Below are 24,252 nucleotides of genomic sequence, written 5' to 3'. Positions count from 1 at the left end.
ATCACAGTGTCCCCACAGGAAAATGTTTCACATGCCACATTTAGAGCATATTGGATGATTTCTGTAGATCATGTGCGATATAGGAAGTGACCTGAACTTTTCTTCTCATTTTCCCTTAAATTCGGTTTTATTTGTTATCCGCATTTTGTGTTATTCGAAATAACGGAATTTCGACATAATATTACATCACGGGACTTCAAGAGTAATAAAAGAAAGTCTATCATTAACAAATTCATCAACTTCAATTACTTATATTATTCGTTTGTGAAAACTCTGATACTAATGAGTGATTTTAATTATCTTACCCATTAAAAACGTAAAGCTTCCAGTCTGTACTGCTTCCTTTTCTTTTAATGTAATTTCCTGAAGTTCTCCCAGGTCTATCCTATATATCTCTAACTCACTTATAAAGTATATTACGTAAAGTGCCTGCCATATTAAGACTTTTTATATTTCATATTGAACATCTCATGTTTATTATTTCTTCCTAAAATGGAGCTAAGTTAACAGTGCTGGTCCGCCACTTATGCGACTCTTTCTGAACAAGGACCTTTTCTATAGGATAAGATCGTTAGCCTCACGCCAAACCCCAAGTTCAAAGGACCACCCCCTTGTCATTTATCGATGGCTGCTTATTCAATATATTCGCTGCTGACCACTCAATCCAGACATAGATCTTCTACTCGACCGCAACTAGTGAACGCGACATGACGTTACGCGACAAGAACCCTCGTTACATTAGGGTGACCAGATTCTGATAGGCAAAGGTAGGACATAAATATAATAGTATGTGATAGTTTACTGTGTCGTCAATACGCATACCTTTATTTCATTTAATGTTAACCTTAAATTAATCATTCATTTTCGTTACAAAGAAGAGCACTGAACAAAAGTACTGAAGGAAATCAAGCTCCAAATATTTTGATGAATGACAAACATTGGTTTACTTTTATGAACGTACAGTGAAACTTAGTGTAGGGCTAAAGATTTTTTTAAAACGATTTTTGGAGCGTGGGATTAGTTTAAGGAACGAGGGAAAATTTACGAGAGAACTTGTACTTATCTTGTTAGCATCACTGTCGTAACTTGAAGTAGAAATCCTTCCTACCTTACTAATATCTCAGCAAGCTCTTCTTAGTAAATTTCAAACCCTGCTCCCGCCAAGTGAACTTTGTGGTGGACAAACACCGTGTGCGTGGGTTTTCTCGGGGTTCTCCTGTTTCCTCCCACTTTCTTCATTCCACCATTTCACTCATTTCTCATAATCACCGTCTCCTTTAGCCTAACCGGCATAACCATGGGACGTAAAACTCAAAAATTTCATTTCATTTTTCTTCTTAGTAAAAACAACGTATTGCAAAACAATGGTTTGTTGATTGCTCAGCTTTCTTAATCTTTCGAGGAGTATTAGAAAACACAGCGGTTCATCATTCAGAAAAAGAGTGCACGGTGATTCAGAATGTTGTGAATAAAGAATGAAAAAGTTAAAATATTGCAAATGAGTTACTGTAACTCAGGACACTTCGCAGGACATTAAAAAAAAAAGAACGACATTTCTCGATTTTCTAAGCGTCTTCGCAACACGTAGGACAGCTTTTTGAAAAACAGTACTGTACTGCGAAAATCAGTACGTCTGGTCATACTACGTTACATGGATAGTATTAAAAATATTTTGTAATCTATTAAATATTGTAGTATCGTAGTTAAAAAAGTCATGCAATGTGCATAAATAGTTGTTGATTTATTAATCAATGAGCATGCATCTATCAAAGTGTGTGAGCAGGTGTATGTGTGTGTGTGTGTGTGTGTGTGTGTGCATGAGTGCTATCGTGTCGTTCTTTCGTCCGTCACCCATCCTCCTCATTGGGAAAAACTCTGCAGGTATCCCTGACCTTACTCTACGTCCTAAAAAATCATGACCTTGCAACAATCAATCGCGTGAATGTTTTTGTCTACTCTGTGGGAATACAAAGAAAGGAATAGTGTATGGAATAGAACATACAAAGCAGGTGCAACTCCATGGGGTGTTAAGCATAAACACGATTTGATAGATTTTCCAGCTTTAAATGTGCTGGCTTACTTCAGGGAATTTCCAAACTAGTTTTTTTAAAAATAATTTTATGATCATACTACGCAGAAAGATGCATATATATATATATATTTGTGTGTACTTATATATGCAACGCATGCAATAAAGTCATCTGAAGTTGGGGGGGAAATTTTTTACTACGTTTGGGAAAGATATATTATGTGACACCTGATGTTGCAGAAAACAAAAGAAAGCAAATAAAGCAGAAACAATGAGGAGAGACCTGAAGTCTGACATCTCAACAACATATAACTCAAGGTCAAAAGTGATTCACGAAAATCTGCTCCACGTTGATGAAACAAGTTTTTGTACATATAAAAATAGAAAAAGAAGAGAGATTCCCATTATCATTCAGAACTGCACATTGTGCTGTAGGATATGCGTTAAAAAAAAAAAAAAGAATTGTCTCAAGGTTATTTAGTACGTAAAAGCCGATTAACACCAGACATACGTATATATAGGTTTAGGCATCAATTCTGATTTCAAATTTTGTTTCGGTCGGTTACTTAGGTGAATGTGTTTTCCGAAATGGTGAATCTTACATATTTGGCAATAGCCCTGTGCGTCAGCTTGACTACAAGTCTAAAGATACGTAAGTATTCTTTTTATTAGTTGAGTTATATTAAATAGTATCTATCTATCTATCTATCTATCTATCTATCTATCTATCTATCTATCTATCTATCTATATATATATATATATATATATATATATATATATATATATATATATATATATCTATCTATCTATCTATATCTATATCTATATATCTATCTATCTATCAATATATATATATATATATATATATATATATATATATATATATATATATATATAGGTAGATAGATAGATATCGATAGAGACATAGATAGATATATAGATATAGATATAGGTAGATAGATAAGTGAAGATATACTGTACATATATCATTAGAATTATCATTGGTTTTGATAATATACACATATATAGGACTATATATAATCCATCGATTACAAGGATAATAGAGAATATCGTACGCGACCGATTAAACGTATCCGATCTGTACAAAACTTGGCACGATAATAGTCCTTGACGACCCACGTGAGCGTTTAAATTCTACGGTCTGAAGTACTTATACGTCAGGAGCTCATGCATTATAGGTAATCGAAGTTTCAATTTAGACATAATCACATTTTCGAGAAAGTAATATTCTACACGATCAAACACTCATTCCAGCTTGATCAAACTTTGTATGATACTAGGTCCTGACAACCTTAGTTTCTGTATTAAATATTACGATGCACAATATTTTGACAAGGTAATAGATTTTGAATCGATTGGTTTGTGTATTAAGTATTACGATTTGCATTATTTTTGACATGATAGTAGATCTTTATAACCATAGTGTGTGTATGAAATGTTACGGTATGCAGTATATACATTTTAAGAGTATAAATGTGGGTTACAATTTCGGGTATGTTACATAGCCGAAACTGTTACACCCACCCACCCACACACACACACACACACTCATATATATATATATATATATATATATATATATATATATATATATATATATATATATATATATATATATATATATATATATATATATATATACTTTTAAAATTTATATACTGCTTTGGTCAATTGGAGTTTTATTAGTAGGCTATATTGAAATTTCCAAAGCTCCAATGAATAATTTACAATATACAAATTTTAGTAGAATTAGAAGTCTTGTCAAGCATAATATGTATATTAAATATTACGACGAACAATATTTTTCCGTGATGATAGATCTTGGCAAGCTTAGTATATGTATAAAATATTACGGTACACAATATTTTGGCACGATAATAGACAATTGCAAGGTTAATTTGTGTATTAAATATTACGGTCTGCAATATTTGTGTATTATGGTAGATCTTAATAAGCTTAGTATGTGTATAAAATATTACGGTATGCACAATATTTTGGCATGATAATGATAATAAATATTTTTAGTATTCGTACGAAATATTAGAGTGTACAATCTTTTAGTTTCCAAGTTATATGTCAGCAAATTTGGGATTTGGACTTGGGGTTAGTCAAATCTTCGAGGTCTTTCATGGCTGTATAGTTTGCGTATGCATCTTCAGTGTAGAGATCGAGGTTCGATTCCAGGTGACAGTTCATGTGGCTTGGATTCCACGGAAAGCTCTAGGTCCACATATTGTCGTTGATAAAAAGGGTTCTAAACTCAAAGTCAAATTAAAACTAGTCAAAGTTTATATTAAAACTTCTTAAATTGCAATTTCGAACAAAAGTGAAATGAAGAAACCTATTACTGAACATTAATTTAATGCACTCGATAGTAAATGTTGAATAACTATTCTTAAATGCAGTGTACAAACATAGTAATCGGTGTCAAATATAGAAGTAGGGAGGGGAGAAAACAGAACAGGATTAATTTTCGATATCTGGATAGTACCATTAGTGATAATATGAAGTGCAAACAGGAAATAAAATCAAGGATGAGAATGGTGAAAGAAGCATTTCGAAGAAAGTAAAGTCTATTTTGTGGGTCCTTGTATAAAGAGTTGAAAAAAAACATATCATTAACTGCTTCGTGCGAAGTATTGTACCGTGTGAAGCAGAAATGCAGACTGTGCATAAAAAGGGATGTAAAAAGACTGGAAGTTTCAGAAATATGGATGTGGACAAGAATGAAAAATAGCTAGATCGATAGGAAACGAATGAGAAGGTGTTTGGAATAGTGAGGGATGAAAGAGCAATTGAAGTGCTCAATTCCGAAAGAGCGTAAGTGAAAAAAGTAAGTTTTTCAGGAGACGAATATTTTGTGAGTGTTTCCATCATTCCATCATTCCATCAAAAGAAAAGTAATATTCATAAAACAAACTTGTAATTGCCTACTTTTAGTAAAATAACTGTGAAATAATCATCTATAGCAAGAGTGTTATAAGTGATTTTAGGCATGAGTCAGAAAGTAACTTCAGAGAATACCGCTGACAAAGGACATTTTGGGAAACAACGTTGTTTTCTTTTGCCTACAATTAAATTGAATTTTGGAGTTTTGGCATGAAACCCTGTTCAATTAACGGAGATGCTGAAATATAACTTAATAGAAACAAATTTCAAAATTGACATAAATTGACTTAGGCTCTTTTGGATGTAATTGAAAAAAAAATGAAACTGGTTGAGAGAAGAAAGTGTAGTATGAGGGATGTACTAGTAGCTAGGTGGCAAGATTGCAAGAAAGAGGAAGGGCCGAAGAAGGCTAGAGTTGATAGATGGTACCAAAACAGAGAAATTGTACGTGAATACGAAGAGATTGGCTGAAGACAGTAGAGCAAGGAAGCTTTTCAGTTGCGGCAAATGACCTACGGTACACAGTTAGGAAGATAATTTACTTATTTTTTTTTACGTAAATTACGCATAATTTACGTCGTGTAGAAAAATACATTTTTAAAAGCAAATATAAGAAAAGTACCTTTTTAAATAACCATTTGAAAGCAGGACACAATCAGAAGTAGAACGTAAAATACTAAATTTGCTAGCAGAGCAAAAGCTTACCGGCCAAAATCTCGTCTTGCCAAATTCTTGCGGGACAAAATCTCGCATGATCAGAACCTAGCGGGACAAAATCTCGCCTAGGACGAAACATCGCCATCCAAATTCTCGTGTGCAAAAATTTCGGTATGGTGATTTCTTCAGTGTGTTGAAAATATCATCGCACTTAAAACAGCTTATATAGTTAATCCTCTATTAACAAACATCTTGTTCCGACAAGCTCATATGTATTATTACTGGATACACCGCTCTATTTCGGGAGCACGGTCGCTTAGTGATAGAGCGCTTACCTCTGGTTCGTGGGGTCTCTGGTTCGATGCCCGGTCAAGTAACTTTGTGGTGGACAACATCGTATCCCACATTTTCATTCCACCAATTATTCCATCATCATTCACTTGCCTAATCATTGTTTCCCTTAACCTAACAGGCATAATCCTGATGGTATAATGTTGATAATGGTATGTATATACCTGACATACTTAGGGTATGAAAAGGTATATGGAACAGCATAAAGCTATTGTTGCTTGAGATCAGTTTGACCTCAAATATAAGATTTCTTTGGTTAAACTTTTTTTCAAAAATGGTGAAGTTAAAACCTCACATACTTAGAATATCAGAGAGTATATAATTTTGAGCGCTTCAACCACTAGCATAGATTTATTCATTTTAAAAATGTGAGTTTCGCGTAAAACTAATATGCAACCCTCAAAACGTGTAAACCTTACTGGTCACCAAACATCTAGGCGAAACTATTACATATTCATAGTCCTTATTGTGTGTATGAGAATAACGGTGGTGTGAAATTATGGACATAAGATGGTGAAGAACTGAAAGAGGAATATATTATTAACACCAAAAAATACTCCGAATATGTGAGGATGTGGGGGTGCTTTTCTGCATAAGAAATTGACAGATTCAAAGTTTTGAAAGGTTGCTTGAGTCAGGATGGCTAGATCTCCATTTTGAACAAAGAATTGAAGAACTCAGCAGCATATCATTTCTATCAGGTCAATCTGGATTGTTGGATCCTGTAGGAGAATAACGGAGCATGCTAAACAGCAACATGCATCAAACAGTTTAAAGAAATGGAAGGAATTGGAGCATCATTTTGATGTTCAAATTCGCCTGACATGAAAGCCATAGAAAATCTGTGGTGCATAACCACCATGTGTCATCTGAACAAGAACTTCTCTAATCGCCGAAAGCTCACTAAGATACTAGTTAATATCTGGTAGAGAGAAATTGATTGTGAAACATGTTCCCGTCTAGTTGATAGTACGTCTTGTAAACTTCTAGCATTATTTGGACCACAACAGTAGTAATGAACAAAAGTGTAAGAACTCCCTCCTTCATTTACGTAGTATGTATTTGCGAATGTCACACACTAACTGCTTTAAGCTGCACTTTGGAAATAAAACCAAAAATAAGAAATTCTCCTGGCAAAGAAAATGGCAAGATTCTTTTTCGTTACTTATTTTTCGTCAGTGGCTACTCAATTTCCTGATAGAAAACTATCTTTTAGATGTAAACAGTTGTCAACCTCTCTAATTATTAAGAATATTAACAATTTCAAATTTTCAAAAGAGCAATATATTACAACTAAAAGTAACAAGAAATGAAATGAAATGAAAACGTTCAGTTTAACGTTCCAGGTTATTCCTTTTTTTTAGCCTAAGGGGGACTGATGACTAAGTCAATTGACTGATGATGGATGAATCGGTGGAATGAGAATGTAGGAGGAAAGGGTGTACCCTGAGAAAACCCACGGTCACGATGTTGTCCACCACAAAGTTACTTGGCCGTGAATAACATGCCCCAGAGGTAAGCTCTACCACTGAGCCACTGCGACCCCCTAAAAGTAGTAAGATATGTCAAGGCATTAAACGAAATGTACGTTACACACATGCGTGACAGGTTTCACTTGTGAAACAGAGTTTCCCTTGTGGCCATGTGGATAGTGTACTAGCCTTTAGTATGGGAGATCAGGTTTCCCGGAAGGAGCTCACGCGGTTTGAATCCCACGTTAAAACTGTAGGTTTCCGTCTCATATAGCCTCGCTGTTCAACGGGACGGTGAACTCAAATCGAATCCAACTAGTATTTGAGAAATTTCATCTCCTGAGACTAGCTACGAAAACTCTGTTTTTAGAGTTTTCGTTTGTGATCCATTTTTGTAGAGAAGTTACAATCTGATTATTTAATATGCTTTTATGTATTATAGTTCTCAATAGAGGGCAAGGAAAGTGGAAAATAAAGCAGATTGAGAAATATGTGTAGGGGTTAAGGGTGAACTCCCCCTATCTAATGCTTTTGGAAGAAAATCGCCTTCACTAACAAAAATTTACTAGAGGCTGAACAAAGTTACACTGTTATCAGAAGTTTGCAAATTAATTATATAAATTCATAGGTAATTTACATGTTTTCATGTGTCATTAAGGACTGAACAATTAGTCAGCAGTATTTCTATCCTTACATGATTTAATAAACCTATTTCTCTATATTCTAATATGTGAGCTTGTTGAAAGATTCCGTTAAGGTTGAACCATGTGAATTTTCTTTTTCGCACTTACTTCTGTTTCTCCAGCTCTTCAACTTTAACGATCACGTTCTCTGCAATAAACGACTTCGTTTTGGTTTACTCGAGTTTTTAACTACATCAATATTAATGTAAGAAAACCTTAACGGATGCTATATGGATGAGTTAATTAATATATTTTGTATTTTAATTAACTTTATTTTGAAGGTATGCTTCAGTATCACTTTCATATTCACAGAAGGTTTGATTACACTGAGAAAAAGCCGTTATCCGGACACCGGTATATTATACGAATATACGGAATCCATAAGTTTACTACTTAAACCTGTACGTACAATACGTTATCGATGTGCTACATACGTACTGTTTTCTGCTGCTTAGATGTTACATCATGCCGCTGCAGGAAGTGTGACATCTAACTGTCTTTCGTATATTGCCTACGTATATTACATACGTAAGAAATATGTTATACATTCATCTGTATGTGAGATACTGACCGCCTATACAAAGTGCTTTCTTTCGTACGGAAAGTACGTTTATTCGGAACACTTATACGGAAATTAAATATAAAACAAGAGTTTCCAGTTAAATGTTTGCTGCAGGTTGTTATATAGGGTTGTTCGTTAAGTTCAAAAATTACAGGATGTACATATGTAACCTACTTTCCTACGTACGTCACATCTTTTTTTTCAGTGCAATCATTTCCGTTTTAACACAGTAAATCGGGCACAGATAGGGAGTAACTGTTCCCTAAAATCAATGAAGCATCCTAAGAAAACATTTCGTCTCTATTCTTAACTTTCTACTAAAGTGAGAATTCATAGAAATCAAGAATAACTATCGTTTTCAGTATTCATCTCCATAGACAAAAAACAATGAGATAGTGAAAAACTTTTTAAAATTGATTACAGCTTCTATACTTCGGTACCATCTGGGTACCAATTTTTAAATATGGATACACTGAAAAAAAACACCACTTAAATACTTTTAGTACAGACGTTGAGAGGAAAATTGACAAAATAGTGTTTATAAAGTGTGGTTTGCGTGTCGTAAAGCGTTAATTCTCAAACAAACGGTATCTAGTATGGCATATTGAAAACATTTCTTCTTGGCAAACAGTTCAAAAACAAAGTGATGACATACATTTTGCACGTTTTGTACATACATCTGGGACATACTTGGACAACACAGTATCTAAAAGGGGGGAATATGTGTAATTTGGAGGTGTTCAAAGAGTATCGGTAATGTGTAAAGTTTCCGAACTGTGTCTAAAACATTATTATTATTATTATTATTATTATTATTATTATTATTATTATTATTATTATTATTATTTTGCACTGTTTGTAATTTTATGTAATCAAGCGCCCCAAGAATATTTCCCAGAAATCTATTACTATTTCTCGTTTCAATCTGATATTTGACGACAGGCTGATGGAAATAGTAGCAGCGCCATTTCAGATCTTGTAAATTAAGGCTAATAATAATATTATTAAATAATCCTATACGAACCTTCTACGCTAGTGACATCTGAGAACCTGAGCATAACGAAAGGTGCACAGGCTCACCTTGTTAGACTAACATGACAGCTTACTATACTAATATGTTTTTTTTTTTTAATAATTTACATTCTTTATCAAATATCAGCTTATCTTCTAACCTATAAACAGTATCGTGTTATCTATATAGATAAAAATGAAAGTGATTATGTTTGTGATTTATTAACTGTTGAACCACCCGATACATCTGGATCAAATGTTCAACACATGTGAAGTGAATTTCGGGCCTCAGATTAATTTTATCGTTTCACTTTGACGGTGCAACGTAGGGAAGGATATATATATATATATATATATATATATATATATATCGTCAAAGTGAAACGATAAAATTAATCTGAGGCCCGAACCTCACTTCACATATGTTGAACATTTGATCCAGATCTATCAGGTGGTTCAACACCTCTAATGCACCTGAAATGAAGAGTGACACCTCTACCGCAGTTTAAATCCAAATTTAGCGCCTCAGCTTGGAGATACTGTATATTTAAAAAAAGATTGAAAATGACCGATATCAGAGAGCTCTTCGGTAACAGTAAAAAATGACTGGTTAAAGGAATTATACTACTAATTTTCAGCGGCGTAGCGTAAGGGAACGCCTGTATGCCCGGCATCCCCTGTTAATAAGAAAAAAGTACGCATTTCATTATATTTATAAATTGTTTGCTTATAATTATTACAACCTATTTCCACTGCAATCTTCTGGATACGCTCTCTCGCTTTACTTTGGCAAGCGGAACCTACGCATGCGCATCACTCAGATGCACATTTTCTGTCCTTCCTCTTGTTGTATGCTATGTTCCTCGGGCATCCAGGCCTACTGCAAGCATCCGGATTTTCGTCTGCTTTCTGTCGAATGCGCATGCCCAACTACTTCTTTTCCTACTCCCCGCCATCCCTTTACAACCCAACATTTGCTTTAGATATAAGCTGGCGTATGCTCAAGTACTGCCAACTCTATATATTTTGAACTAAGCTATGGTTTCTGTATAGAACGTACGAGCGCTGTCAAGGAAATAGAACAAAACATAAATAGTTAGTTAAACGCCATTATGAAGCATGTCGCTTATGTAAGTGATAGTATAAAAATAGTTATGCTTTAATCGTAATTAAATGCATCGTAATTGTAATAGTAATTAAAGGCAAACTAATAATCCACAGAATACATATCATGTCCCAGAATGTAGCCAGATGGTCTTTGAGAGGACTTACATACACAAGCATAACTATAATGCATTCTGTAGAATCACGGTCACTGATCCGGTAGGCCACCCTCCGCCCTTCACAAAGTTTACTTGGGCTCTTCCGTATCTGGATATCTGACAATGAAGTAGATACACAGAAATAGGCCCCCAGAGTTGCTTTAAGTGCTTTCTATTTGTATCTTCAAATGATATACACACTCAGGCCCATATTCACGAACGGGCCCCTGAGGTCCGGACCCAAGATGACAAATTTCTAGGGGTGACATAAAAAAAAAAACGAGATTGAAGTATGGTATGCGGAGAAAGAAGCTGCCCACGAGAAAGAAATAAAGGGAATTATACTGAAAACAATATTTATACAAAAGTGGAGCCGGTTTTTCTCGTCACAATGCTAGTGGCAGAAAAGGAGCTGAGACAATTGCTTATTGGCGTCTAACGTAATCTACGCATTTGCTACTGTATGCTCCACCAGGCGTGCAATTAGGGGAGCCTGGGCCCCTAAATGTTTTGGCCTCTTAATTATTAAGAGTAGTTATTGATAAAAGAGATCCAGAATTGTGACGATTGGACCCCCTAGCATATTTGTGCCTCTCTCCTAAACTGTAACGGCTGGTTGTTGGCCTTAATGAGCAGACCCAGCCTGTTAATCTTCTATTTGTGTTGTGTAATCGTATGGGATGGTTGCAAATTATGCCGTGCTAAATATAAAGCTTCTGCAAGTTGTTTAATGAACATGGCTTTACACTCCTTTCTTGTGATAAATTATTGGCTCACCTCTCCCTGGCTATGCCCTTGCGTTCTGTACTAGATTTATGCTTTTGATTAGCAACATTGATCGTTGGTGGTCAAGAAAAATTGGCGGTATAAAGTTTCTTTTGCGTTGTGATTTGAAATGAATATTTGTTTTATTGTTTTACTGTAGTATGGACAAAATTACATTTATAACTAAGAGACAAAGCTGTGGAAAGTGTTCGGCTGCTACAAGGTATAGTACCTTACTAACTTTTAGCAAATGATGACTACGATAACAGTACCAGACACAAATTTAATTGATTTTTTTGTTAACAACTACCATATCTCGGTTGACTTACGAGCAGCGCTGCTCTCTGAAAGGGATACGACCTACCCCAAAGCTTTCCATAAAACCGACAACTAGCAATCAGTCGCGAATATTTCAGTCTTCGTGGTATGATGATAGGTTTTCTTGGCTTTCTGGGTGTTCTGTAGGGAATAAAATGTTATGTTTCGTCTGCATTGTTTGGGGCAAAGAAGTTGGAGTGGTGTTCAAACGGTATTTCTGATTTGGGTAATTTCATGAAGAAAGCTCTAAAACATGAGTCATTGAAACAACATTTGCTGCATAGTGAATCTTTTCACTTGTTAAGGAGAATACACATTGAACATGCATTGCATTGTATTGTATTATATCAGACAAGTGACTAACTTTGGCATCCCCATTTCGGAATACCACGCTACGCTACTGCTAATTTTTCTTATTTTAACTCAGTGAAGCTGATAATTGACGCTTGAATTAATAATAAAAAAAAAAGCAAAATACAGTATTAATTTCAAAAGTTTTCAAAAAAGTTTAGAAAGGAACATGTTCATACTAACACATACAAGTGTTCATTTGAAATTGTAAACACACTCATCACTAGAATTGGTTATTTTAGTTATTGTAATGAATTTAAACATTATTTTTTAAACAAAAGATTTTGACATTAAAAACTTCACGGATTAGCCTTATTAACAGGGATAAAATTGAGGGGGAACACAGGGGGAACGCTGTCCTCCCACTTCCAAAAAATATCTATGAAATCCCCATTTCCTAAAAAATTACAATGTGCAAAGATAGCCACGGAGGACGGCGTGACGTCATGCGTCCCCTTACTTTTTCTGATTCACTTTTTTTTTTCCTTGCTTATTAGCAAACATTTTCACCGATTAAAAACTAATCTAATCTCAACTTTGATACGAGAATAAATAATTGAAACACTTCGAGTAATAGTTTATGATTTTTTTCCTCATAAATCAGATCTTATTTCAAATATTGCTCTATTAATATTTTAATTTCACATTACACACATATATATATACACGTTCGTTCATAACCATGTTAGTTTTCTAAATCCATACCTTCCCGCATCGCACACACGTAGAGCCTTTGGAATGGCCAAAAGAAGTCATCCTCTCGACTATTGTTCAGCAGCACCATCACATTCGCTTGAATGGATGCAACATTCTTAAAAACGCTCTTGAGAACATTTGATCTTCTGGAAGAGTGTGAAGTGGAAACAATCGACAAAGAGAATTATATTCTATGTCCTACGGGTTCCAAAGCAGCGTAATCAAACGTACACGATCTTTCTGCGTATAATACAAAGAAAATGTTCCAATAAATCTTGATCAATCGAAGAGCGCAAACAATTTTTGATTACTTTCGTTATTGATTGAATTCATTCACCTAATACTTGGGTATACGGAAGAGTTAAGACGTATGCTTTATACAACGGTGAGTGTAATGAACCATACATGTTTAATTCATAAAGCAGCTACAGTGTGTACACGCTAGGCACACTTTACACTTTTTCCAGCTTTGCATTGCCATTCATTTTCCTTATCCTATGTTTTCCTTTTTTCACTGCTGCCTCATGATCATTCCTTGTTGTCGGCGTCATTACTCGCAATATTTTGTTTTTACATATTGGTTGGACGACGAGCAAATTGGAGCAGTTTCTCTTGAATTTGTTCTGTTCTCTTCTGACTTCACAATAATTAGCTAAGGTATTGAGTACAGAATGAGATTGTTCTTCCAGTGAGCTGATCTCATGAAAACAGGTATGATCCAGATAAGCAATATCCTTTATGATTGTAGATAAATTGATAATAGCTGAATTGCAATACCTAAAATAACATTGGAAACGTTTATCTCAAACACCTTTGATAGGAAATCGAAAATTTTAGCCTCGTCTTGGGACGGGTTCTCTGCTTGAAGAGTTCCTACTGGTGTTCCCTATGCAGGAAGAGAGGTTTCAACTGCAAGTCGAATCTTGCATAATTCAATTTTCTTTGCAAATCTTTGACCAACTCCATAGCTTTAGCTGTAATAGTATTAAACTCGTTCATCTTTTGCCTTAAGTTTAATTCTAAAATAGAAATCATTTGTGTAGCTTTTAGGTAATCATAAACATACTTCAACGAATTCTCTGAACTATTTGCAGGTGAAACAGTTCGCTGAAAACAGAGGCAAGAACAATGGTTTGAAAGACCTCTTGCGAATGAACTAGCTCGTTGCTAACAGCTATTATGACGTAAAACATTGTTTGGAATGAGGTTACAAGTCTACGGACACACAACGTTTTGGAATACTTGCACATGTCTCTATTTAGAATATCGGCTGCTAGGATACAAACTGTGAAAAAATCATTGAGAATCAGATCAAAATGGATTGAGACTCTTTGAATCTCATATGTTCTCTCATGTAGTGGAATCTCTGTCATTCTTATGTTAATATGATTATATAAGAATTAGTTGGAGCACGATTAGTATCAGGTATTCATATATGTAATGCGGAAGTAAAGAGTAATACATATCTTTTGAGTAAATAGTGTGTTGATGTTTGTTTTGTACAGAGGCTTAAGCCTAACTCAGAACTTTGGAACGTACTCTTATGAATATGGAGGTACTCTGTGGTGAATAATGGTTTAGAGTAATATGTGCTACACTTGCAGATTATACGTTCTTTCTCCAAAACTAAGGTTGGTTTATGCCTAATCTAGCTTTGATGTTAAGTTTTAAGAAATATTACAATATTCAAGGGCCCGATCCTCTGTGGGACCTTTTGATGTCGATAAACGTGAAGAAGAAAATGTTCTGTTTTGAACATTTAACTTTATTATTATTATTTATGTAGATAGAAATCAATGGCATGTATGTTAGCTAGAAATATTTTTTCATCTGCGTGCTCTCTGAGGATTTGGGGCCAACTTCTACCTAAAATTGGTGTGAGCCCACCCTCGATTTGCAGGACAATAGACTGGGCTAGTTTACGTCTGCAAATAACATCCAAATAGTAATTATACCTCTAGGCTATAAATGATTGGGATTGAGTATAACCCGCTCCCCCCACTGATTTCTAACGAATCATAGTGATTCTAACGATTCATATTAGTTCATAATGAATCGGAATCGCATATTATAAAGATTTAAGATGTAAAACTTGCGGTAAGGTAGTTTTAGTATAAGTAGTAGTAGTAGTAGCGGCAGTAATAGTAGTAGTAGTAGTAGTAGTAGTAGTAGTAGTAGAAGTAGAAGCGGTAGTAGTAATGGTAGCTAGTAGCAATAGTAGTAGTAGTACTAGTAGCAGTAGTAGTAGGAACGGGTTAGAAGCCAGGCAGGGGTTGGTTGGGTTCTGTTCCCTTGCCCAAATGAGTAGTAGTAGTAGTAGTAGTAGTAGTAGTAGTAGTAGTAGTAGTAGTAGTAGTAGTAGTAGCAGTAGTAGTAGTAGTGACTCTTCCAGTTCCGGTGACAAAGAACTGGGGGGAGCGGGCTATACACAAGCCAATGATTGTACTAATAACATCAATTAACATTTCTTTGCAATTAAAAATATATATATTTTTTTCTTTGTATTCCAGCTTCTTACTTAGATCAATGTTACAGTAACGATCCACAGCTGAATGAATGTATTCTGAAAGCAGCTAATGTTGCCTTGCCTCATTTAGTAGAAGGTAGGTGATTTTAATATAATTAGTATTTCTTAATGGCAGAAGTTTTCTTTTTTAAATTCAATAAATTCCAGATTTTTCGATTCAAATTATTAATATTTCGTATTCTTAGAATAAAAAATGTCATCATTCATCAAATTGCATATTAAGATATTATTATTATTATTATTATTATTATTATTATTATTATTATTATTATTATTATTATTATTATTATTATTATTATTATTATTATTAATAATAATAATAATAATAATAATAATAATAATAATAGTAATAATAATAATAATAATAGTAATAATAATAATAATAATAATAATAATAATAATAATAATAATAATAATAATAATAAAAATGATTTCATTTCTCCCATTTTAGCTATCGAATTTCATAAAACTCGCTTTTCACAGTCTGATATAGGAATACTCCCATTATCACAGTTTATAATTTAATACCAAAATTCCAATTATGGCGTTCCAAATTCGAATTATCGAGGCCACGAGATGTATTCCAATTGAGGCTACAAGATGGTATAAAGGGTCGTGTGCGTTTAGTGTTTTATAATTTTTAGTAATTTCACGTAGTGTTTTTAAAAGGAGTTTGATTTATCGAAAGATCCCTAATATGTTTATTCTGTCTGTCAGTGTGTCCGTTTGAGAAAGACAAAGTCTCCAGAATTACTTAATGAACGTTAGGAATTAAGTTCCTTGATGGAAGTGATCCATCCAGTTGATCCCAAGATACGGACAATCAAAAATCTGTTCCCAATTATTCCAATAGGAGTAATTATGTGGTCAAAAGTTAGGAATTAAGTTCCTTGACGAAAGTGATCCATCCAATTGATCCCAAGATACGGACAATGAAAACTCGGTTCCCCATATATTCCTATAGGAATAATTATGTGGTCAAAAGTTAGAAATTAAGTTCCTTGATGGAAGTAATCCATCCAGTTGATCCCAAGATACGGACAATCAAAAATCTGTTCCCAATTATTCCAATAGGAGTAATTATGTGGTCAAAAGTTAGGAATTAAGTTCCTTGATGAAAGTGATCCATCCAATTGATCCCAAGATACGGACAATCAAAACTCGGTTCCCCATATATTCCTATAGGAATAATTATGTGGTCAAAAGTTAGAAATTAAGTTCCTTGATGGAAGTAATCCATCCAGTTGATCCCAAGATACGGACAATCAAAAATCTGTTCCCAATTATTCCAATAGGAGTAATTATGTGGTCAAAAGTTAGGAATTAAGTTCCTTGACGAAAGTGATCCATCCAATTGATCCCAAGATACGGACAATCAAAACTCGGTTCCCCATATATTCCTATAGGAATAATTATGTGGTCAAAAGTTAGAAATTAAGTTCCTTGATGGAAGTAATCCATCCAGTTGATCCCAAGATACGGACAATCAAAAATCTGTTCCCAATTATTCCAATAGGAGTAATTATGTGGTCAAAAGTTAGGAATTAAGTTCCTTGATGAAAGTGATCCTTCCAATTGATCCCAAGATACGGACAATCAAAACTCGGTTCCCCATATATTCCTATAGGAATAATTATGTGGTCAAAAGTTAGAAATTAAGTTCCTTGATGGAAGTGATCCATCCAGTTGATCCAAGATACGGACAATCAAAAATCTGTTCCCAATTATTCCAATAGGAGTAATTATGTGGTCAAAAGTTAGGAATTAAGTTCCTTGACGAAAGTGATCCATCCAATTGATCCCAAGATACGGACAATCAAAACTCGGTTCCCCATATATTCCTATAGGAATAATTATGTGGTCAAAAGTTAGAAATTAAGTTCCTTGATGGAAGTGATCCATCCAGTTGATCCAAGATACGGACAATCAAAAATCTGTTCCCAATTATTCCAATAGGAGTAATTATGTGGTCAAAAGTTAGGAATTAAGTTCCTTGACGAAAGTGATCCATCCAATTGATCCCAAGATACGGACAATCAAAACTCGGTTCCCCATATATTCCTATAGGAATAATTATGTGGTCAAAAGTTAGAAATTAAGTTCCTTGATGGAAGTGATCCATCCAGTTGATCCAAGATACGGACAATCAAAAATCTGTTCCCAATTATTCCAATAGGAGTAATTATGTGGTCAAATGTTAGGAATTAAGTTCCTTGACGAAAGTGATCCATCCAATTGATCCCAAGATACGGACAATCAAAACTCGGTTCCCCATATATTCCTATAGGAATAATTATGTGGTCAAAAGTTAGAAATTAAGTTCCTTGATGGAAGTGATCCATCCAGTTGATCCCAAGATACGGACAATCAAAAATCTGTTCCCAATTATTCCAATAGGAGTAATTATGTGGTCAAAAGTTAGGAATTAAGTTCCTTGACGAAAGTGATCCATCCAATTGATCCCAAGATACGGACAATCAAAACTCGGTTCCCCATATATTCCTATAGGAATAATTATGTGGTCAAAAGTTAGAAATTAAGTTCCTTGATGGAAGTAATCCATCCAGTTGATCCCAAGATACGGACAATCAAAAATCTGTTCCCAATTATTCCAATAGGAGTAATTATGTGGTCAAAAGTTAGGAATTAAGTTCCTTGACGAAAGTGATCCATCCAATTGATCCCAAGATACGGACAATCAAAACTCGGTTCCCCATGTATTCCTATAGGAATAATTATGATGTCAAAAGTTAGAAATTAAGTTCCTTGATGGAAGTAATCCATCCAGTTGATCCCAAGATACGGACAATCAAAAATCTGTTCCCAATTATTCCAATAGGAGTAATTATGTGGTCAAAAGTTAGGAATTAAGTTCCTTGACGAAAGTGATCCATCCTATTGATCCCAAGATACGAACAATCAAAACTCGGTTCCCCATGTATTCCTATAAAAATAATTATGTGGTCAAAAGTTAGAAATTAAGTTCCTTGATGGAAGTGATCCATCCAGTTGATCCCAAGATACGGACAATCAAAAATCTGTTCCCAATTATTCCAATAGGAGTAATTATGTGGTCCAAAGTTAGGAATTAAGTTCCTTGATGAAAGTGATCCATCCAATTGATCCCAAGATACGGACAATCAAAACTCGGTTCCCCGTATATTCCTATAGGAATAATTATGTGGTCAAAAGTTAGAAATTAAGTTCCTTGATGGAAGTGATCCATCCAGTTGATCCCAAGATACGAACAATCAAAAATCTGTTCCCAATTATTCCAATAGGAGTAATTATGTGGTCAAAAGTTAGGAATTAAGTTCTTTGATGAAGGTGATCCTTCCAATTGATCCCAAGATACGGACAATCAAAACTCGGTTCCCCATATATTCCTATAGGAATAATTATGTGGTCAAAAGTTAGAAATTAAGTTTCTTGATGGAAGTAATCCATCCAGTTGATCCCAAGATACGGACAATCAAAAATCTGTTCCCAATTATTCCAATAGGAGTAATTATATGGTCAAAAGTTAGGAATTAAGTTCCTTGACGAAAGTGATCCATCCAATTGATCCCAAGATACGGACAATCAAAACTCGGTTCCCCATATATTCCTATAGGAATAATTATGTGGTCAAAAGTTAGAAATTAAGTTCCTTGATGGAAGTAACCCATCCAGTTGATCCCAAGATACGGACAATCAAAACTCGGTTCCCCATGTATTCCTATAGGAATAATTATGGATCATAAGTTAGGAATTAAGTTCTTTGATGGGTGGGATCACTAAATTGATCCCAGGGTATTAACAATCAAAAATCTGTTCTCCAAGTATTCCAATAGGACTAATTATGTGGTTAAAAGTTGGGAATTAAGTTCCTTGATGGAAGTGATCCATCCAGTTGATCCCAAGATACGGACAATCAAAAATCGGTTCCCCATGTATTCCTTTAGGAATAGTTATGGGATCATAAGTTAGGAATTAAGTTTTTTGATTGACGGGATTCATCCAATTGATCCCAAAGTATGGACAATCAAAAATCGGTTCTTCAATTATTCCAGTAGGAGTAATTATATGGTCAAAAGTTAGAAATTATATTCCTTGATGGAAGTGATCCATCCAGTTGATCCCAAGATACGGACAATCAAAACTCGGTTCTTCATGTATTCCTATAGGAATGATTGTGGGTCATAAGTTAGGAATTAAGTTCTTTGATGGGTGGGATAAACTCAATTGATGCCAAGGTATTAATAATCAACAGTCTGTTCTCCAAGTATACCTATCGGAGTACCGTAATTTTGTGGTCAAAAGTAAGAAATTAAGTTCTTTGGTTTGTGGGATCCATCCAATTGATATCAAGATATGGGCCATCAAGAATTGGTGTTTACAAATTTTTAACTTCTCGTCTTCTCTGCATTTGGTCATCCAGCAGTGATCAGTATATTCCTGAGCCCTTAACGATTACGTCATACTAATGATGGAGTGGCAATGAATTCGACAGCGATTTATCATAACTGTATTGATATATTTTACAGTGTAGATTCATATACTGTAATTTTAGTGGTATACTTTATAATGTAAACTGATACACAGCGAGTTTAGAATGTATTTTAAAGTTTAGAGTAATACTTTGACATAAGCGATACATTCAACAGTGAAGATGTATAGGCTTATACCTTAATTTTAGTCATCGTATTTAACAATGTAGGTTCATACATTGCAGTTTTATTGTTAGAGAGTAATTTCATACATCGTAATTTTAGTGATGTATTTTACAATACATATTGATACATTGTACTTTTGATGATACTATATTTTACAATATAGATTGATGCATTGTAATTTTAATGACATATTTTAAGATGACAAGTTAAAAAATAACTTATTAATTTTATATTGGATAACTAAAATCAATATAGAACATTAATCCTATAAGCATCAGTGGAATTTTGTTAAATTCATTATTCGTAATGTAATTAATGATTAGTAATGTAAGAAACATCATAAAAATACGTTATTTTATTTCAGGTGAGCCCAAATATGGAATACCTCCAATAGACCCATTCCACATTAATGTCGCTGAAATTGATCAAGGCGGTGGATCTGTTGGATTTAAGATTGGATTTTATGATGCTCATTTCTTAGGCTTATCGACAGCCAAAGTTAGGGCTGCCAGGTACGAATTTTCGTTTGTTATTCTTAGGTTGATATACGTGTGTTTGATACTATATAGATATAGCATCTTTCAGCTACATGTTTTAGTTTTAACTACTAAATTTAGGTACTAGTTATAGTACTTGTGGTTCACTTCTTTGAAGATCGATTCCATGTTCTACATGTCATTAGGATATCACGTTTCATATAGCATTTATACCTATTGAATAGTTGTATAATTTAATTATTACCAGTGATACTGGGCACTGTACGTAGAAGCGAACGACTCAATCTTCCATCTCACTAATTTCAACCTCTAATACTAGTAAGTCTCTAATCTTGAACAAAACACACATTATATTTTATAAAAATTGGAGAATTCTTATCAGTTTTCATGGATATAGTTTGTTTACAATAGAGAAAAATGAAATGAAATGAAATGAAATATATTAGTTTAACTCCCCACAATTAAGCTCTTTATGCTAAGGGAGACGAATGATTAAGACAAGTGAATGATGTTGGAAGAATTGCTGTCATAAGATTCTGGAAGGAAATGGGAGTACCCGGAGCACAATGTTGTCAATCACAAGCTTACATGCCCGGGGATCGAATCAAGGACCTACGCGTAAGACATTTCAAATCCACTCAGAGGTAAGCGAGACAGTTCAAATCCAAGCAGTAAAGATGATTAGAAACCCCCATTAAAATTTATGCCATATTCCACAAAATCGAATGATTTAGTGTACGAAAGCCACTCAGAAATATATGAATTATACAATGTGCATGTGTGTAAAGAGGATTAAGTGACTCCCCATTTCTGATTATTTTAAACTCCAATCTTTACATGACAGCCTCTATAAATATAGACATCTATTTTGTCAAAATGGAATAATATAGCATAATTTCTACCGGATACTGGAGAAATTTACTCCGGTTATCGATTGCTTGTGAAGCAACAAGAAATATAGTTATTTTTTGATGAAAGTTATGTTGGAACTTTCTAAATGTGCTAGGATTAGTTCACAGATTTATTCTTAACTGATTATAACTCCAAGCTCTGGGAATTATCGAATTCTCTGAAGAAACTACGCATTATATTTTGTCAAAATCGAATAATTATTACATACTTTATTCTACAAATTTGTCCCGCACACGCATGTTAAAATACGCAACATGTAATGGATTTGAGTTTCATCACAAGGAGAGCAGGATCAATTAATCGATCGAAAGGATAGTAGCCTACATATTATACGTGATTGACGAAACTCGTCCAATTTTGACCAAACAACTTTGCATGATGGTAGATTTTAACGAATTTAACATACACATAAAAATATGATGATACTCATATGTACCTTTGGTTCTCGTGTTATGGCCATCAAAGTTGAGGGTTGAACAGTGACATTTTTGCCAGGAAAATTGGTATTTACAAAATAAAATATATTTTATAAAGCTATTTTTATAGGTTAAGTAGAAACATTACAAAGTAAAAAATGAAACGATTTATACTCTAGGAATCCCAAGGGGAGGCTCCTTCTATTCACAAGGTAACTTTTGTTTACAAAAAATGCAAAATAATTTTCTCCGCAAGGATTCTTCATTAGTTGTTATGGTCACTCAGACAATGTTCCATCGAGATATAAAAAGTTAGTTCATTATGTAATATTTCTATTTCAACATCTTTATTATATCCATATTTGTATTTGTCGGCAGAATATACTTTTAAATTATGCACAAGCTGTTCAAGAGAAAGAAAGAAGAAGATTATGAAAAAGATATAGATGTAATTTCTTTTCTAGTTATTACGCGATGATAATTTGTTATCGACGATGTGAGTTAGTTGTCATAGCAACGAAAATAAATAATGCATAACTAAGGATCCATCTCGTGAAGATTGTGTGTACAATTTTTAAAGAGTGTAAACGATTAATTTGTTTCGTACTGCAATAAAAGGTAATATCATGATACGGTGTATAAATGGATTTTGATTAAAATCAGTAGCCTTGGGACTAATAAATTTAATTTAAGTACCAGACTATTATCTGGCCAGAATATAAAAGGTAATTTTATCTCCTATGTCTCCGAATTAAATGAAGTTTGTATCAACCCACACCATCCAATCAGACATTAGTTTTGTACTCTTGCGGAAAATGTACATGATGTATACACTTTCTAGTCTGCTCGACATCAACCAAGAATATTATAGCGTTCTGTAGAGAAAACAAAATAAATCTTATGTGTTTTATATGCGAGAGTACATTGATGCTAAGAGACTAACAAAATTTAAAATGACTCCTCTAGCTTGAATTATATAAATATAAGTACTAAGTGGGTTCGAAATGAAATGAAATAAAATCTTTGTTTTACGTCCTACGGATATGCCGGTTAGGCTAAAGGAGACGGTGATGATGATTAATGAATGAAATGGTGGAATGAAGAAAGTGGGAGGAAATGGGAAAACCCCGAGAATAACCCAATCACATGGTGTTTGTCCACCACAAAGTTCACTTGGCGGGGGCTGGGATCGAACCCGGGACCCCAAGCACCAGAGGCGAACGCTCTACCACTGAGCCACCGCGGCCCCACTAAGTGTGTTCGAGTGGCTCCCCCTTGGAATGACCTGTTATCTAAAGTATTTGCTTAAAAAGTCAATGTAGAGGACGATTTTCTCCACAGTAGGGAAACTTATAGTTAATCTTATAATTACTACGCTGAAAATTAATATATATTCAATATCATCATCATCATCATAGGTATTCTGCCATTATTGGTAGGTCACTTGCTGCAACTGAGAGCTTTCCATCCTCCACGGTCTTCCGCTAACCTTTTCGTCTTCACGTAAGATATTTCTGTTCTGATATTTTCCATTAATTTTAATCTCCTTCGCTTCTCCCTCTCTTTCCTGCCACCATACCTTTAGCTCGTCCCTCATAATATAGCTTCTTCTTAGCCAATGTCCCAACCAATTTCTCTTCCTCCTCTTAATAATATTTAAAATTTATTATCTTTTCCCCCACCATTTTTAACACCCTCTCATTGGTTTTCCACTCGAACCACCTAATTCTTTCTACTCTTCCCCACACCCAATGTTCGAAAGCTTTCCCTCTTTTTCATCGCTTTAGAGTAATGTCTATGTTTCTGGCCCATATAGTACAATACTCCACACGAAACATTTTGTGAGTCTTTTTCTCAACTTTCTATTTAAGATACCCCAGATAGTATTTTTTTCTTGCTAAAGGCTTCTTTCGCCACTCGTATCTTTGCTTTTAGTTCACTCACATTTCATATCATTACTAATAATACTACCCAGGTATCGAATACTAGTCACCTTCCCTATTCCCCCCCCCCCCTCCTACTTGTATATTTGACACGGACTCTCTCATTCCAATCACCATGGGTTTTGTCTTTCTAACATTTATTTTCATCCCATATCCTTCACAACCCTTCCTCAGGTTTTCTAACCTCTCATTTATTCTATTTCTCTTCGGATTCTGCAACAAGCGTCGCATTAC

At 34.5% G+C, this 24,252-nt stretch overlaps 1 protein-coding gene across 1 annotated transcript in view; it reads left to right on the top strand.

Moving 5' to 3' along the window:
- The first annotated feature begins 2,407 nt into the window (after window positions 1-2,407).
- LOC145692525 (uncharacterized) overlaps window positions 2,408-24,252 on the top strand; it is a 24,717-nt gene continuing 2,872 nt past the window's right edge. Inside the window, exons 1-3 of the mRNA XM_081767832.1 lie at window positions 2,408-2,681; window positions 15,579-15,671; window positions 20,615-20,762. Coding sequence (XP_081623958.1) covers window positions 2,618-2,681; window positions 15,579-15,671; window positions 20,615-20,762 — 305 coding nt within the window. The 5' untranslated portion in view covers window positions 2,408-2,617. The remainder of the gene's footprint in view (window positions 2,682-15,578; window positions 15,672-20,614; window positions 20,763-24,252) is intronic.

Source organism: Thermobia domestica, chromosome 8, assembly GCF_964235325.1.
Source record: "Thermobia domestica chromosome 8, izTheDome1.hap1.1, whole genome shotgun sequence".
In the NCBI taxonomy this organism is placed as follows: Eukaryota; Metazoa; Arthropoda; class Insecta; order Zygentoma; family Lepismatidae; genus Thermobia; species Thermobia domestica.
Note: the sequence above shows the minus strand (reverse complement) of the source record. Positions and strands in the feature narration are given on the sequence as shown.